This window comes from Hemiscyllium ocellatum, chromosome 48, assembly GCF_020745735.1.
Source record: "Hemiscyllium ocellatum isolate sHemOce1 chromosome 48, sHemOce1.pat.X.cur, whole genome shotgun sequence".
Lineage (NCBI taxonomy): Eukaryota > Metazoa > Chordata > Chondrichthyes > Orectolobiformes > Hemiscylliidae > Hemiscyllium > Hemiscyllium ocellatum.
Window position 1 is genome coordinate 10137004 of NC_083448.1, and position 18860 is coordinate 10155863.

Genomic DNA, 18860 nt, shown 5'->3' on the forward strand with positions numbered 1-18860 from the left:
AATTTGAGAATGGATTACAAGAAATTGACAAGGCTTATGTTGCCAAAATACACATGACCCAGCTATCCTAAGATCAATGAGCTATTTCCAATAAGTCACTGCTCACAGCTCGATATTGTGCCGATAAGTGAGCCTCCACTTTCCAGGAAAATATTATTGATTGGAATACTTCAGAATGAAGGCCTGGTAGTGAAAATTCTCTGGTGATCCTTACTTGGCTTTGGGAGTGACAAAATTTGTTGAAGGAAATTTTAACTATGCTTCCTCCAAAACCAGAGAGAGAGAATTATCAGAAAGCAGTCAAAATCTTAAACATGAACCAACATGGTTTGATCCAATCAATTTCCAACTTTAACAGAGACAATCATTCTGAGCAGTGAGGGTAGGAGATTGCTCAATTAAATACTTTCATGAGACTTCATGCTATTCTTGAGTTAACCAGGCCATCAGATTTACTAACCTTGAAAATGCAATTGCTGAAGAGTGGCAAAATTTGCACTGGGAAAGTCAACGAAGCCTTGGAGGCCAAAAGGAGCAGAAATGTTTCCCCTCAGCTCTCCCCCCACCTCCCTCCCCAAGTCAAACAACTTCCCTCCCCATGATTAGGCAACTGATAATATCATTCTATCATTCAGTACTTTGTCCCCCAACATCACACTGTTGAGTCAAAGGCCTCAGCTGCAACAGTCTCCAACCGAAGGAATAAATTTGTCGATCAGGCTGGATCTGGACAGGAATAAGTGTTCCACAAAACACACACACATACACACACACTCAAGAGTCAAAAATCTACCTCGTCCTCACCATCATATAATCTCACTCCATCAGGAAATCCCAGCTGGTGACTCTTGAGACCATAATGCACTTAAGCTATGTTTCTCTAATGAGGCACAAAAATTGAGTCCAAAACATCAATTTCAGTTCGCACTTCATGTTGTTTCAATAATTCACTTGCTATGTAACAAAGGAAGCTTGTATTTTCAAATAAACCTACTGGACTATAACCTTGTATCATGTGACTTTAACTCAGTTTGCAAATACATCATGTGATGCAAAAAGTGAGAAATAAAGACTGGACAGTTCATGCAAATCACTACTTTCCAGCTACACAATTAATTGTTGGTGTGGGTGACAGATGTGTTATGTTCCAGCTGATATTAGTACTGGACAATTCAGTTCCTGGATTTGTGTCTAGCTTGATAGATCAAGGATTCTCTTTGGTTTTAATAAGGTGTTCTTTCACTGATACACAAAAATGCCAATGGTGCAGATTCAGTTTTATCAATGAATCAGATATTTATTATGTAAAAGAAATGAAAATAAAATCGAATAAACCAAAATATTTACATATATGTTTAAAGATTTAGAAACATATGGTAAATTGCAATCCTATCAAGCCAAACAGCATCTCATGACAACACTCAAACATCAAATAGAATTCCCTTCTGGAACCTAGGTAGATTTTGATTTGGATGTGGCTTTAATTTTCAGTTGTGATAATCTGACAGACTCGTCCTTGATTTATCTTAGACTGAGCTCCAGTTTTCTTATCTGCAAATATCTCTTCAGGATTTTAACCAAATACTTGTGGTCTGGAACTTTCAAACTAAACTCATGACATTAAGGGTAGCTCTTTTTGAACAGTCTTCAAACTACCTTCCTTTCTCAGGAATAACTAATTGACACGTGCATCTTCAACTAAAACTTCTGCAAATTATCAAAATGAAACAATTTTTTTTTCTCAAGTTTTACATGTTTCCTCCAAGCCCAAAATAGAAACCCGAGAATCTTCTATGTGAAAATCTAATGCAGGACACTTTACTTTCTTTGCTCATAAACTCCCCCATGCAAGTACAAACCCAGTATTCATCAGGAAGTATCACTCTGGCTCCAAAAATACCCACAAGTTAAATCTGAAAACACCTTAGATACACAGAAGGCTTAAACACCAATTGATCAACACTTGAAAATCCAAAATATACGAGATTAAAATATATATAAATCACATCCCTTACAATGAGAAGGGAGATCAGGTGTATTTCAGATACTCCCTGTTTCCAGATTCACCAGGAGAATAAGCTGCCAACAGTCACTGTCTTAACTCAACCACAAAGACAGGCTACTAAAGAAAAGTACACAATACTACCAGTTTTGATCAACACTCTGATACGTATCAATGCTTTCTGAAAAAAGTGACAAAGTCAACATGGAAACAACTATGTAATTCAAGATTGATGGGTCATACGGGATAAAACAGTTACTGCCAACTCGTTGAATACCTGAACATCTGGCCGAGTTGAGATCAAGCTCCCATTGTTGCTGTAGGTGAACATCTTGAAGTCCTTTGGCACAATGTCTCTGAAGTAAAAGAGCATCAGCAGTCAGTGCTAACACTTGGACCACATTTTAACAAACCCAAGATATTAGAAAGTTGCAAAAGCTGACATGCAATGACTATAATTTACAAGTGATGTATTTAAGGAATCCTAAGCAATTAATTTGGATTTTTTTGGTCCTTTTGTTTGCTGAAATGTGATTATACTTTTGAAATGTTGCATGAAACAAATTGGCAAAATCTTCATTTGTAAGTAACACGAACGCAACATGTTGCTGACTGAGTCAAGACATCGAGGGCTAAAGCAGAGTCATAGAGTCATCGAGATCCACAGCATGGAAACAGACCTTTGGGTCTAATGCTTCCATGCCAACCAGATATCCTAACTTAATCTAGTCCTATGTGCCAGCATTTGGCACATAGCCCTTTCAACCTTTCTTCTTCATTTAGTTATCCAAATGCCTTGTAAATATTCTAATTATACCTCCCTCCACCACTTCCTCTGGCAGCTCTTTCCATGCCCCTCATGATTTTATAAACCTCTAAAAAGGTCACCCAAACATCTTCCGGTGATGGGTGCAAGCAAAACATCTGTCTTATCAGCCCTGCTGCTTTCTTAAGCAACATTCCCAGTTTGTGGACTGGCAGTTATGTCAGTGGTAATGGCTGAATTTCCCTGATGACACTTTTATATCATGCAGCCAACAGTGCTGAACCTCCTTTGGACAACAGTTTCTGTCATCACATCACTGCCCCCCAATTCTGTTGGTCGTTGGAGCCTGAGTTTCTCACAACTTGTATAGATAACAAAGGCTGTGATACTGGAGGAAATGGTAAGCACAATGCCACAGTGGCTTTTTCATGGAAACACTGTTATTCACGGCATTGTTGCTTTTTGCACTTTGGGATGAAAAAGGTTCAATCATCTGTGTGTAGGTGTTTTCAACAACACAAGGGTAATTGCTCAGGTAGGAGTGAATTTGCATGGGATTTGCAGTGATAATCAAACTACACAAGACAACAAGAACTAATGGGGGATGGCAGACGCATAGCTACAATGTGAAAAGGCTATGCCAGAAAGTGAAACATATCTGTGTGAAAGAAATGACAGTGTCTACGAATTGTTCAATGAAACAGCCTAGACTGGACAACAGCCTCAAAGAATCTTGGTGAGCCAGAAAATGTTTATGGCCACAGATATGAGTTGCAAAGTTTTCACTCTACACACTTGAACCTCTGGGGAAAACCTGAACTGTGCTGATAATTGTTAAAGAAAGTTTAACCAAAAACAGTCAGGGCCACATTGCAGCTAACAAGATACTGTCTATTGGTAAACCTTTGAGAAGCACACTTGAATTTGCAGTGGTCCATCTGCCACGGTCATCTGGAGAACAGGCATCCCAGCATGCATTCAAAATTTGACTGGTTCTTCATTGATGATATGTTTTTGGAAATATGTCTCTTGATTAAAATATAATCCATAACTATTAATTTAAACTGGGGCAGTGTTTGTAGAGGAATAAGATGGTGTTATTTTCTGGGTCTGTAGATTGTGAAGGAACAAAAATGGCCTTGAGTTAGAGTGATATGTGCTTCTTGTCAGATGTGGGAGTTTAAAGAGAGTTTAAGGGTACTGTGGAATTTATCTGCCATAAATGCTGTTGGTTGCAAATCTTATCAGATCGACAGTTAGAAGCAATGAGGAATATGTAACAGCAACAGTATGTGATGGATGGCAATTAACGGAAGGAGGGAACGTCTCAGATACAGTCACATAGATGGGTTAACTCCAGGAAAGGTAAGAGAGGTAGGCACCTAGGGCAGGAGTCTTTTGTGGATATACCCATTTCAAACAGGTATGCTGTTTTGGAAAATGTAAGGGGTGACGGATTCTCAGGGGAACATAGCACGAACAGCCAAGTTTCTGGTATTGAGACTGCCTCTAATGCAATGAGGGGTACGTCAGCTTTCAAGAAATCAATTGTAATAGGGGATTCTCTCGTTCGAGAAAACGTTTCTGTGGCCAGCAGTGACAAAGCAGAATGGTGTGTTGCTTCCCTGTTGTCAGGATCAAGGATGTCTCAGAAAGGGTGCAGAATGTTCTCACAAGGGAGAGGGGCCAGGAAAAGGTCATTGTCCACACTAGAACAAACGACATAGGAAGGGAAAAGGTTGAGATTCTGAAAAGAGATTACAGAGAGTTAGGCAGGAATTTAAAAAGGAAGTACTCGAGAGTAGTAATATCTGGATTACTCCCGGTGCTATGAGCGAGTGACGGCAGGAATAGGAGGATAGAGCAGATGAATGAATGGCTGAGGAGCTGATATATGGGAGAACGGTTCACATTTTTGGATCATTTGAATATCTTGTGGGGTAGAAATGACGTGTACGGATTGCACCTAAATTAGGAGGGGAATAATATACTGGCAGGGAAATTTGCTAGAGCTGCTCGGGAGGATTTAAATAGTAAGGTGGAGGGGTCGGACCCCGGGAGATAGTGAGGAAAGAGATCAATCTGAGACTGATACAGTTGAGAACAGAAGCGAGCCAAACAGTCAGGGCGGGCAGAGACAAGGTAAATTAAACTGCATTTATTTCAACACAAGGGGCCTAACAGGGAAGGCATGGTTAGGAACATGGGACTGGGATATCATAGCAATTACAGAAACATGGCTCAGGGATGGGCAGGACTGGCAGCTTAATGTTCCAGGATACAAATGCTACAGAAAGGATAGAAAGCGAGGCAAGAGAGGAGGGGCAGTGGCATTTTTCATAAGGCATAGCATTACAGCTGTGCTGAGGGAGGATATTCCCGGAAATACATCCAGGGAAGTTATTTGGGTGGGACTGAGAAATAAGAAAGGGATGATCACCTTATTGGGGTTGTATTATAGACCCCCTAACAGTCAGCGGGAAATTGAGAAACAAATTTGTAAGGAGATCTCAGCTATCTGTAAGAATAATGGTTATGGTAGGGGATTTTAACTTTCCAAACATAGACTGGGACTGCCATAGTGTTAAGGGTTTAGATGGAGATGAATTTGTTAAGTGTGTACAAGATAATTTTCTGATTGAGGATGTGGATGCACCTATGAGGGAATATGCAAAACTTGACCACCTCTGGGAAATAAGGCAGGGCAGGTGGCTGAGGTGTCAGTGGGGGAGCACTTTGGGGCCAGCAACCATAATTCTATTAGATTTAAAATAGTGATGGAAAAGGATAGACCAGATCTAAAAGTTGAAGTTCTAAAGTGGAGAAAGGCCAATTTTGACAGTATTAGGCAAAAACTTTCAAAAGCTGATTGGGGGGCAGATGTTCGCAGGTAAAGGGACGGCTGGAAAAAGGGAAGCCTTCAGAAATGAGATAACAAGAATCCAGAGAAATTATATTCCTGTTAGGGTGAAAGGAAAGGCTGGTAGGTATAGGGAATGCTGGATGACTAAAGAAACTGAGGGTTTGGTCAAGAAAAAGAAGGAAGCATATGTAAGGATAGATCGAGTGAACACTTAGAAGAGTATAAAGGCAGTAGGAGTATACTTAAGAGGGAAATCAGGAGGGCAAAAAGGGGACATGAGATAGCTTTGGCAAATAGAATTAAGAAGAATCCAAACAGTTTTTACAAATACATTAAAGACAAAAGGGTAACTAGGGAGAGAATAGGGCCCCTCAAAGATCAGCAAGGCGGCCTTGGTGTGGAGTGCAGAAAATGGGGGAGATACTAAATGAGTATTTTGTATCAGTATTTACTGTGGAAGAGGATGTGGAAGATAAGGAATGCAGGGAAATAGATGGCGACATCTTGCAAAATGTCCATATTACAGAGGAGGAAGTGCTGGATGTCTTGAAATGGGTAAAGGTGGATAAATCCACAGGACCTGATCAGGTGTACCCTTGAACTCTGTGGGAAGCTCGAGAAGTGATTGCTGGGCCTCTTGCTGAGATATTTGTATCATCGATAGTCACAGATGAGGTGCCGGAAGACTGGAGGTTGGCTAACGTGGTGCCACTGTTTGAGAAGGGTGGTAAGGACAAGCCAGGGAACTATAGACCAGTGAGCCTGTCCTCAGTGGGTGGGCAAGTTGTTGGAGGGAATCCTGAGGGACAGGATGTACATGTATTTGGAAAGGCAAGGACTGATTAGGGATAGTCAACATGGCTTAGTGCATGGGAAATCATGTCTCACAAACTTGATTGAGTTTTTTGAAGAATTAACAAAGAGGATTGATGAGGGCAGAGTGGTAGATGTGATCTATATGGACTTCAGTAAGGCAATCAACAAGGTTCCCCATGGGAGACTGATTAGCAAGGTTAGATCTTATGGAATACAGGGAGAACTAGCCATTTGGGTACAGAACTGGCTCGAAGGTAGAAGACAGAGGATGGTGATGGAGGGTTGTTTTTCAGACTGGAGGCCTGTGACCAGTGGAGTGCCACAATAATCGGTGCTGGGTCCTCTACTTTTTGTCATTTACATAAATGATTTGGATGAGAGCATAAGAGGTACAGTTGGTAAGTTTACAGATGACGCCAAAATTGGAGGTGGAGCGGACAGCGAAGAGGCTTACCTCAGATTCCAACTATATCTTGACTAGATGGGCCAATGGGTTGAGAAGTGACAGATGGGGTTTAATTCTGATAAATGTGAGGTGCTGCATTTTGGGAAAGCAAATCTTAGCAGGAGTTAGACACTTAATGGTAAGGTCCTAGAGAGTGTTGCTGAACAAAGAGACCTTGGAGTGCAGGTTCATAGCTCCTTGAAAGTGGAGTCGCAGGTAGATAGAATAATGAAGGTGGTGTTTGGTATGCTATCCTTTATTGTTCAGAGTATTGAGTACAGGAGTTGGGAGGTAACGTTGGGGCTGTACAGGACATTGGTTAGGCCACTGTTGAAATATTGCGTGCAGTTCTGGTGTCCTTCCTATCGGAAAGATGTTGTGAAACTTGAAAGGGTTCAGACAAGATTTACAAGGATGGTGCAGGGTTGGAGGATTTGAGCTATAGGGAGAGGCTGATCAGGCTGGGGCTGTTTTCCCTGGAGTCAGAGGCTGAGGGCTGACCTTATCGAAGTTTACAAAATTATGAGGGCCATGGATATGGTAAATAGACAAAGTCTTTTCCCTGGTGTCGGGAAGTCTAGAACTAGAGGGCATAGGTTTAGGGTGAGAGGGGAAAGATATAAAAGAGACCTAAGGGGCAGCTTTTTCACACAGAGGATGGTACATGTATGGAATGAGCTGCCAGAGGAAGTGGTGGAGTCTGGTACAATTTCAACATTTAAGAGGCATTTGGATGGGAATAGGAAGGGTTTGAAGGGATATGGGCCGGGTGCTGGCAGGTGGGACTAGATTGGGTTGGGATATCTGGTCGGATGGACGGGTTGATCTGAAGGGTATGTTTCCATGTTGTACAACTCTGTGACTCTATGACAAAGCTCATATTCTAATTTCTCCTGCTCCATTTATTTTGGAAAGTAGCAGTGTTGAATTTTGATCTGACACAGAAAAACAATGACCCTATGAAACAAATGGAATAATTCAAGAGCTAATTGCAGCATTCTCAGTCTTTACACATTAGATTAGATTACTTACAGTGTGGAAACAGGCCCTTTGGCCCAACAAGTCCATACCAACCCAGACCCATTCCCCTACATTTACCCCTTACCTAACACTACGGGCAATTTAGCACGGCCAGTTCACCTGAACTGCACATCTTTGGACTGTGGGAGGAAACCGGAGCACCCGGAGGAAACCCACACAGACACGGGGAGAACGTGCAAACTCCACACAGTCAGTCGCCCGAGGTGGGAATTGAACCTGGGTCTCTGTCGCTGTGAGGCAGTAGTGCTAACCACTGTGCCACCGTGCCGCCCACATGATCAATGAGAAAGTCCAATGAGGTGGCCAGAAATGGAGAAGTTGTTGGACTTCCTGAGCTGTTTGGAATTCTGCCAAACAGGACAAAGATTGACCTTATTGAGAATCACAGCCTCAGTCTCAACCAGTGATCCTGCCTTTTTTTTTACCCCATTGGTACGTGTCGCAATGACTATGCACTGTTCATCCTGAGTCTACACGCACATACAAACACAAACAAACAAAAACAGTCACATTTCCAAAAAAAAACAACTATATTATCCACTTGCTGTTCTAGTTGATACAAATGCAGCGTAAGCAAACGTGCCAACTTACAGCCTGACTTGGCAAAATAAAAGCAGAGAACAACTAGCACAGCAAAATCTAGTTTGCAGATGAAGGTAAACACTTTCAGTTTAACTTTTGCTCAGATTATAAATTTAGGACAGATGCGATTTCCTCATTTGTGAAAAGTACTCCTATATTGTTTGCATACGGTTTGATATGATACTGCCTGCATTAAATTATACAGTATAGAAGAGTCCTTTGCTACATCAAGTCCTTTGCATTGATAAAAAACTACTCAAAATCCAAATCAATAATCTAAGCCACGACTGGAAAAGACAAGTGCTCCCTCTGCCTTCATTAACTTCTCCTGCTCCCCGACTTGAGGGATTTGTGGACATGTATCCCAAGTAAGTTCAAGGAGGCTGTGTTGAGCTGCCTAGGACTTTGGTTAGGATTCATCTGGAGTACTGTGCGTAGGATATGGTTGCATTGGAGGGGGTGCATCAGATATTCATAAGGATGTTGCCTATGAGGGAGTACTTAAGCCAGGTAAAGAGGCTGGATAAGCTTGAGTTGTTTTCTTTGGGGTGGATAAGGGTGAGGGGGTCCTCATAGAGATGAATAAAATTATGAGGGCTGTGGACAGTGTAAAGAGAGAGCAGCTGTTCCCCTTAATCACAGGATCCTTAGTGAGAGGGTATAATTTTAAAGTGAAAAGCAGGAGGTTCAGAGGACATTTGAGGAAAACATGGATGATTACATGAAATGTCATAACATTCAATACTATAGGTATAGTCCTGGAAAATGGGAGAAATGCAGATTTAGTGTAGCTTTGGTGATACAGCCTTGATGGGTTGAAGGGCTTCTTCTGTACTGTATGATTCTGTGATTTTATGATCCCTCTGTTCCTCTCAGCTCATTTCCTGCTGTTCATTGAATATTCACTTCATTTTTCTTCTTCCAAAGTACATCACTTGACATTTATCAGAGTTACATTCCATCCGCCCATCTGACAAATCTGTCTAAATTCTCCTGTTAACTTTCTTCGTCAATGTCAACCATCCAGCCAATCTTTGTGTCATCTGCAAAGTTACTTATCATGGCCACCACTACTTCTTTTAACATATCATTTATATCTACCACAAACACAAGGGACCCAATACTGACCCCTGTATTATGCCATTGAACACTGTTCTCCAGTTGCACAAACAGCTTTCTCCCACCATGTCAGTTCCCTGTCACTGAACCAATCTTGGATCCAACTTGCCAAGTTACCCTGAATCGTATTAGTTTTTGTGTACTTTATCAGTCTCCCATATGGGACCTTGTTAAAGGCTGTGCTGAAAGCTATTTAAACCACATCAACTGCACTATCCTCATCCACACACCCGATCTTCAAAAAATTCTACCAGATTTGTTCGGCATGATCTCTTTCTATCAAAGCCATGTCGATTATCTCTGATCAAACATTTCCTCTCTAAGTGGAAATTAATTGTCTGGCTCAGAATTTTCTCCAATAGTTTGCCTACCACAGATGTGGGACTCATTAATCTGTAATTCCCTGATTTATCTCAAACACCCTTCTTGGCAAGTGAAACCATATGAGCTGGCCTCCAGTCCTCTCCCCTGCAGCCAGAAAGGAATTAAAAATGTGGGTCAGAACTCTGTAATTTCCTCCCTTGTGTCCTTAGCAGCCTGGGATACAATTCATCTGGACATGGGGACTGGCCACTTGTAAAGCTGCCGAAACCCCCAATATTTCCTCATTCCCTCTATCAAGCTGCTCAGGAACCTCACAGTCCCTCTCCTCAAATTCCATAATGACATCCTCTTTCTCCAAAAGTGAAAAAAAAACACACTGCTTATGCTGGATATCTAAAATAATCAGAAACAGAAGCCCCACAGATCTGGCAGCATCGGTGGAGAGAAAACAGAATAAATATTTCAAGTCCTGTGACCCTTTTTCAGAACTCCAAACCTTTCCTATTCACAAAATTAAACGATGCATCCACCACTTTCTCTGGCACAAACCACTCAGTGTAAAAACAGTGCCCCCTCCTGTCCTGTCCTCTCACCTGAAAGATATGCTCCTTAGTTTTGAACTCCTCCACACTAAGAAAAAGACCCCAGTCTTTCACCTTAGCTATGCCCCTCATGATTTTATAAACCACAATAAGATCAACCCTCAACCTCCTCAGCTGCAGTGATAAAATCCAAGCCTTTCCAGTCTATTTTTATATCTCAAACCCTCCATTCCCTGCAATATCCGGGTAAATATTTTTTGAAGTCTCTCTGGTTTAATAGAATTTTTCCTATAACAGGGTTATATACTGAGAGAATATCTTGGATTCTCTCCACTCTTGCCCTCCCTTTTCTCTCCTGACTGTTATCTTAAGTTCCCACTGCACTTTCACACACCGCCAGCTTCCCTGTGGATTTGCTCCTTTTGCATCTGTTAGAAGCCTATCTTACCCTTCTTACCCAGTCAGAGACATCCAGTGTTCTCTGGGCTTGTTACTCTGACATTTCACCCAATTTCATGTCAGATGCTCACAAAAACTTAAAAGTGCTTGATTGTGGTACCTATTGTTCACAGGAAGATCCAGCACTCAACACAATCACAGCAAGATTCCACAGACATTAAGAAAGAAATATCAGCTTATTGGTTTTATTTTGGTATGGGTGGCTAAGGAAGGATTTTAGTGGCAGTACTGGTAGAACCCTGCTCATATTTTCCACCAATATAATAGCATCATTTGAATCACCCAAACTGACAGATCAGATAGAATCCAGTCAAATTCTTTTGTGATCAGTTTTATTCCAACTCACGTCATCAACTCTAACCTCATCGACTACTTGTTTCCCCATGTGCGTGAAATGTTGGCCACCTATTATCTCTTAATTAACGTACAACCATAATTTTTTCTGAGTTTCACTAGGCCTCAAAAATCCCTACCAGACCCTCCTTGAGGATAACATTTGGATGGATATTTCCGTTTTATATATTTTATCATTCCATCTTGTATTTCCATCTCCGTAACATAGACTCATCTCCACCGTTGCCTTAACATATCTGTTGGTGAAAAACCATCTATGCTTTTATTATCTCTCGACCAGACTGATCCAATGCACTCGTTGTTTCTCCCCTGCTCTCTACCTGCTGCAGACTCGAGGTCATGCTAAGGGCTGTTGCCCATGTCCTTACTTCTAACAAGTGCCCGTTTCCCAAACGTCCACAAATTCACACTAGTTCCTTCTTAAGAATTATTCTTTCATCAGACACATAAACAGACTGGGCATAGAGCTTTAAAGACTTCGTGTAGGCAGATGGCATTAGTTTAGAATGGCATCATAGCTGGGTTGGACGTGGTTAGCCAAACGGCCTGCTGTATTGTATGTTATATCTCCAGCAAGAACAAGTCCTTGTATATTGTACACCTTCTCCTACAATGGCCAATTCCATCATTTAATTAGACTACGGCTGATGGAACACTTCAATGCCTTCATCCCACACTACTCCATTGGCACTCTATGCCATAGACAATCAAACAATTATCCTGATGAAGGGCTTATGCCCGAAACGTCGAATTTCCTATTCCTTGGATGCTGCCTGACCTGCTGTGCTTTAACCAGCAACACATTTTCAACTGTGATCTCCAGCATCTGCAGACCTCATTTTTTACCCAATTATCAACTCCTACTTCAAACATACTCAATGACTAAGCTTCCACAACCCTATATTGAAGAGAATTTCAAAAACTCACCACCCTCTGAACAAAAGGATTTATCCTCATCTCAGTCCAAAAGTGGCATCCCCCTTATTTTAAACTGTGCTGCTTGATTCTGGACTCTCCAAACACATTGAACATCTAATTTGTATCTACCATGTATATCCCTGGCATGACCCTTGTGACGAAGCTGCTCCTTTAACAAGATTATGTTGTCCTTGGAATTTTTTTCCTCAGAGATGTCGTAAAAGACACAGACGCCGAAAAGTCTAAGTTGAAGGGTTTTAGGGCCAGTTTATTTATAGCTAACAGATACTGCCTCAGAAAACAGACTTTCAATTTTTGGAAAAAAAACACTGTACCAGGAAAGGAGAGTGGCCAGATCTCTCTACTCAGCTTTCTTTGGTTTGGTTTTAGCACAGTAGTGAAAAAAGGCTGCTGGACGCAAAGAAGCAGGTCCATACTGATCTCTCTCTGAGTTCTCTCCTGTAAGACCCTTTGTTTGATTTTGGAAAGGTTTAAGGGGATTATTGCAAGCATTTGGAACAGCATCATTAAGTTGGGATGATCTGTTGGGTTTTCGGATAGCTTAAGTTATTCTATATTCTGTTCTCTTTTGTTTGTGTTTCATTCCATAATCTTGAAAATAAATTCTGTTTTTTTAAAACTAAATGGTTTGCTCAGTGGAATCACTCCTAGAATATTCACATTACACCTGCTTAAAACAACTAGCAAAGTGAAGGTCTGGGTCACTTTCTTGAAAGATTTTGAGGGGGCCCAGCCTGGTTCCTAACACCCTTGAAAATGAGCAAAATCACAAAGTTCCCACAGGAGAGGAACTATCCCTCAGTGCCAACCTTGTCAAACCTCTGTATAAGTAGACAACTTTTAATCTTATTTCACAGAATGGGTCAATCATCAGCAAAACAATTCAGCACAGATAAATGTGCAATTGCACAATGTGGTGAAACGAAAGTCACTAAATCAAAGGTGCAATTTGAAGATGCAGTCGAGGAACAAAGGTATCTTTGACAACATATAAATCTCTGAACATATAAATGTCAGGTAGATGCCAGTGTTGTAACTATACTGAAAAAGCTTTGTGAGGAATGCGGCAAGTTCTGAAACACAAATCTTCTGTACCCCTGCTGGAATGTTTTCAGTGTCCATTGCCTTTGCACAATCCTGTGTCTCCAGCTGTGGAGTGAATCAATTTAGCTGAAGATTGGCATCTACAATGCTGGGCAACATTGGAGGGAGCCCCAAAATAGATTACCCATTCAGCACTTTTGGCTGAAGATTGCTGCGAATGCTTCAGCCTTATCTTTTGCACTGATGTGCTGGGTTCTTCCATCATAGAGAATGCGGATATTTGTGCAGTCTCCTCCTCCAGTGAGTTGTTTAATCATCTAGCACCATTCACAACTGGATGTGGCAAGACTGCAAAACTGAGATCTGGTTGTGGGATCACCCAGCTCTGTCTATCACTTGCTGTTTCTGCTGTTTGGTGTGCAAGTAGTCCTGTTTGGTGGCTGATACAGTTGACATCTCATCTTTAGATATCCCCGATGCTGCTCCTAGAATGCCCTCCTGCGCTCTCTGTTGAAGCAAGGTTGATCTCCTGTCTTGCTGATAATGTTGAATGGAGGAGTATGCTGGGCCATGAGGTTACAGTTTGTGCTAGAGTAAAATTCTGCTGCCTTTGAGGGTCCACAGCGCTTCACAGATGCCCAGTCTCGAGTTGCTAGATCTGCTAAGTCACCATTTAGCACGGTGATAGTGCCATACAACACAATGGGGGTTATTCTCAATGTGAAGTCAGGACTTCATCTCCACAAGGACTGTGCAGTGGCCACTCTTACCAATACGGTTATGAGCAGATGCATCTGCAGCTGGCAGATTGATAAGGATGTTTTTTCCCACTTGTTGGTTCTCTCACCGCCTGCCACAGACCAAGTGAAGCAGCTATGTCCTTCAGGACCTGACCAGTACAATCAAACAGTTGAATTGCTGCAGACACAAACTTGGAGGTGGACATTGAAATCCTCCTCAAAGAGTACATTTTGTGCCCTTGCCATCGTCAGCGCTTCATCTGAGTGAAGTTCAACGTGGAGGAGTACCAATTCATCAGCCAAGGGAGGACAGTATGTGGTAATCAGCAGGATTCACTGGATCTCTACTGTCTATATCTGACATGTGATTCCTTATTGTTCTTGACCAAAACTCCAATTTCTTTAGTCATCCAGCATTCCCTAAACCTACCTGCCTTGCCAGTCACCCTCACAAGAACATCTCTCGTTATCTGGACTCTCATTATCTCATTTTTTAATTAAATGATACTTACTCATTTCTCTTCATGTGAACAATGTGCTCACGACCTTCCACCTGAATGGAATATGATAGTCTGCCCTGAGACATTCAGCACAAGAAAGAGAAGTGATTAGCAAAATATTTTGGAGTAATTTAAATAAACATTCAATTATTTCCACAAATTCGCAAGAAATAAAATAAAAACTTTCAGACAACATATTTTCCATGAATACCACATGTACATTGAAAAGAAAATGAACTGAAACCTTTTACTTGGACACACAACATTGAGACATTGCTCATCAATGGTAGTTATAATATTGACATTCTTACATGGACTAGTATTTGACTTCCAACATTGTTCACTTGCCAAGTAACTGACCTGCTTGCAATGCTGTAAATGGTGATCCCTTTAAGAGTTAGTCAGTAAATGGTCGAAAGATAATAGCATGAAGCTGATGCACTGTGTAACAAATTGTTAATGGTATGGTGTCATAAAGTTCTTGTGGTGTGGTGGTAGTGTCCCTACCTCTGAACTAGGTGTTGTGGATTTGTGTCTCACCTCTGCTGACGAGCAGAGCAGAGCAAGCCTGGGATGATCATTGGCAGTGGAACTTATGGATAAAAGCCTGAGCAGTGAGGCCTCAGTCAAGCTCATTTTGGGCTGTAGCAGGAACAGAGCGGAGCAGAGCAAACCTGAATCCAGAGGAGGAACTCAGGAAGTGACATCACAATTCCAAAAGTGATATAGCACAAGTGGAATATCTGATTAGCTACTAGCTTTATGGAGAGTGAGTAATACCACAAAGGAGGGACAGTGCAAAGTCCTTCTTTGGAGTTTGTGCAGAATAGAGAGAGAGACAGAGAGTGAAGTCAGATTCGCTGAGTAGTTAAGATTGAGTAACTACTTCTGAGTTTATTGTATGTTGTTGATCAGATTCACAATGATGCAAGAACTTGGGCATGTTGAATGCTCCTGTGGCAATATGTGGGAAATCAGAAACAGTTCCAGTGTCATGTTGACAATATATGCAGGAAGAATTTTCAGCTGCAGCTCCTGATTAGTTGTATGAAGCGGCTGGAGCTGTTGATGGACTCGCTATGGAGCGTCCATGATGCTGGGGACATTGCGAATTGCATGTTGAATGAGCTGGTCACAACACAAGTAAGGGCTACACAGGCAGAAATGTGTTGGGTGACTACCAGGAAAACTAGTAAACATGGGCTGGCAATATAGGAATTCCCTGTGGCCACTTCCCTCAAACAGACAGTATGTTTTGGATTCTGTTAGGGGATAACATTGCAAAGGAAAGCAGCAGCAGCAGAGTTCATGGCACCAGTGTTAGCTTTGTTGCACAGCAGGTAAGCAAAAAGACTGGGCGTTGGGGAGGTGGAATCTTTCAAGTTGGGGGATATAATTGGAAAGGGAGCTGACAGACAGTTCTGAGGCAGCAAACAAGACTCTTGAATGGTATGTTGCCTCCCTGGTGCTAGGGTTGGATATGTCTCCGAGCGGCCACAAGGCATTCTGAAGATGGAGGATGAACAGCCAGCAGTTGTGGTACACGTCAGTACTGATGATATAAGGAAAAAAAAATAAATTCTGCAGCAGAAATTTAGAGAATTAGGTCATAGATTAAAGAGGAAGACCGAAGGTGGGAATCTCCAGATTACTTCCAGTGCCACATGCTATTGATGTAGGAATAGGAAGATCACGTGATGAGAGGGAAGGTAGAGGAGGGAGGGCTCTCGATTTTGGGATCATTGGGACAGCTTCTGGGATGGATGGGACCTGTCCTAGTTGCACCTGAACTGGAATGCATCTAGTATCCTTGCTGCAAGGTTTGGTCATGCTTTTGGAGCTGTTTTACGCTGATTGGGCAGGGGATGCAACACAGAGCAGATGTAAAGCCAGGTGCAAGACCCAGTCAGATATGGAAGGAATGCTGGGATAGTCCAGTAGGTGGAAAAGACATGGGCAGGATAAGGCACATGGGAGATCTAGAAAGCTATAATGTATCTATTTTAATGCAAAATCATTGAGTGGTAAGGTGGATGAACATACAGCATTGATTGGCGCGTTGGAGGAGACATAGTTGGAGGATGACAGACCAAGTAGCTCAATATTCCAAGTTTCAGGGTCAATAGTGGGGGATATAAGAGAGGTGGTGACATTGCATTGTTGATAAAGGAAACCAACACTGCACCCCAACACTACAGTAATGGGGTTGTCTTGGAGGTGCCTCTGAAATTCTGCCATCTGGTTCGTGTTTAGAAATAACAAAGGGGCGATCACCTTTTTGGAGTTATAACACAGGTTTTACAACAGTCAGAAAGAGGTACAGGAGCAGACATGTAAGCAAATCACAGAAAAGGTGTGAGGGAAACAGAAATACTTATGAGATACTTTGACTTTCATAACATGAACTAGCATCTCCTTAGTGTGTAAAGGTCATTTTTAAAGCTTCCAGGAGAGTTTTTTTGTGCCAGTGTGTAGATAGAACTTTGAGACAGGCCAGTGCTAGACATCATCTGAGGGAATCAAGCCAACCAATTGGCTGCAGTTTCAGTGGGTGAAAATTTCAGGGTCTCTCTAAGTTTCAGTCATTATGGATAATGTATAAATTAAGTATCGAAATTGAGGGATGGCTAATTTTCATATCTAGCAAACACGGGCTAAGAGCTGCTACATACAGTTAAGTCCATAACTGGAAAGTGGGAGTCTTTTAAAAAGCAGTACAGTAAAAATTCAGGATCAGTGCGTTTCTGTAAGAGTGAATTAAAAGAACAGCACGTCCAGAGAACGCTGGATTTCAAAGGATGTTGTGAGTTTGATAAAGAGAAAGAAAAAAGCGTACATCAGGTACAGTGTATTAAAAACAGGAAGGCCTTCTAACATATAGACAATGTAGGAGGTTGCTTAAAAAGGAAATTAGGAAGGTACAGAAGGGCCATGAAATATCTTTCACAGATAGGATCAAGGAAACCTCCAAGGTTTTTATTAGTATATTAAGAATAAAAGAATTACCAGGTAAGGGTGGAATCTTTGAGAGACAACAGGGGTAATGTGTGCATGAAGCCAGTGGACATGGCTGAGTTCTTAAATAAATACTTCTCACCTGTGTTCACATGAGGAAGACATTGTAGCTGGCATGGTGACATTCTAGAACACATTAAGATGAATGAGGAGGAGGATTAATTAGATCTTGTAGTAGGCATATAGGTACACCACTCCCCAGGACTTGATGAGATATATCCTGGGCTGCAATGAAAGGCAAGGGAGGAGATTGCTGGGGCCCTGGCAGAGACATTTAATACTTTGCTGGTAGTAGGAGAAGTACCATATTCCTGGAGGTGGGTTGATGTGGTTCTTTTGTTCAAGGACAGCAGGGATAAGCCAAGCAATTGCAGTCCAGTTAGTTGCAGGGCAGTGGCAGGGAAATTATTGGAAAAAATTCTGAAAGACAGGATTAATCAGTACTTGGAGAGTCAGCAATGATTTGTTAGCGGGAGATCCAGTCTGACTAATTTAATTGAGTTTTTTGAAAAAGTCCCAAAATACATTAATTAGAGTAATGCAACTGATGTGGTTTTACACGGATTTCAGTAAGACCTTTGGGGGCGATGAGTAGTCGTTCACACATGTTTTTGTAAATATTCATGACTATGTCCATATGTTGGCTCTGATGCTTTTAATATTTACACTGTCTGCACATACATTCATGAACAGGAGTTTCTGAAATTAAGAGGGATGGGTGTTATGTATGCAGTTCGGTGTGATTGCTGCCCCTCCACGAGATTGGTTCAGGTGACCTGGAACAGGAACTTTAGTTCAGTCTTGGTTTGACTGTGTGCTGATAAAGATTGTTGCTGGTTCAAGTTCTACAGGCTTACCTCGTGGTCTATTTATAAGTTGACCTAAAAATATCACAGTTAATTTTAGTCAGACGTTCCCTGTATTGTTTGATTGACAAAGTCAAAAGCACAAGAGATCTTGTTGAACAGATCATATTGCTTTTTGCAACTGCAGGGTGCCATGTCATGACAAACTTTGCAGTTTTAATCAACAGAGAGATGAGAAATCATCTGTATCACAATGCAATGACACTGAAAAAAAAACAGATTTATTATTTGATATGCATTGTTAAAGGTTTTTACCACAGAAGAACATGAATCAAAAAATGACTGCATAGAATCAGCAAATATAGAAATATTATTGAAATAACTCCACAGAGGCCAGTATCCCATCACCAAGTCATCCTTCATTCACATGTAGGGAATCCTTGACACTGGTGCAGCTCCCTCAGTATCTCATACAGGAGTGTCAGACATTCTGTTCAGATCTG

At 41.6% G+C, this 18860-nt stretch overlaps 1 protein-coding gene across 2 annotated transcripts in view; it reads right to left on the reverse strand.

The window, feature by feature from the left end:
- Positions 1-18860, reverse strand: part of LOC132836841 (disintegrin and metalloproteinase domain-containing protein 9-like) — a 122228-nt gene that overhangs the window by 69050 nt on the left and 34318 nt on the right. For both annotated transcript variants that reach the window (XM_060856368.1, XM_060856367.1), the window contains exons 3-4: positions 14549-14613; positions 2280-2358 (exon numbers count right to left, since the gene is read on the reverse strand). In XM_060856368.1, the coding sequence (XP_060712351.1) occupies positions 2280-2358; positions 14549-14613 (144 nt within the window). The remainder of the gene's footprint in view (positions 1-2279; positions 2359-14548; positions 14614-18860) is intronic.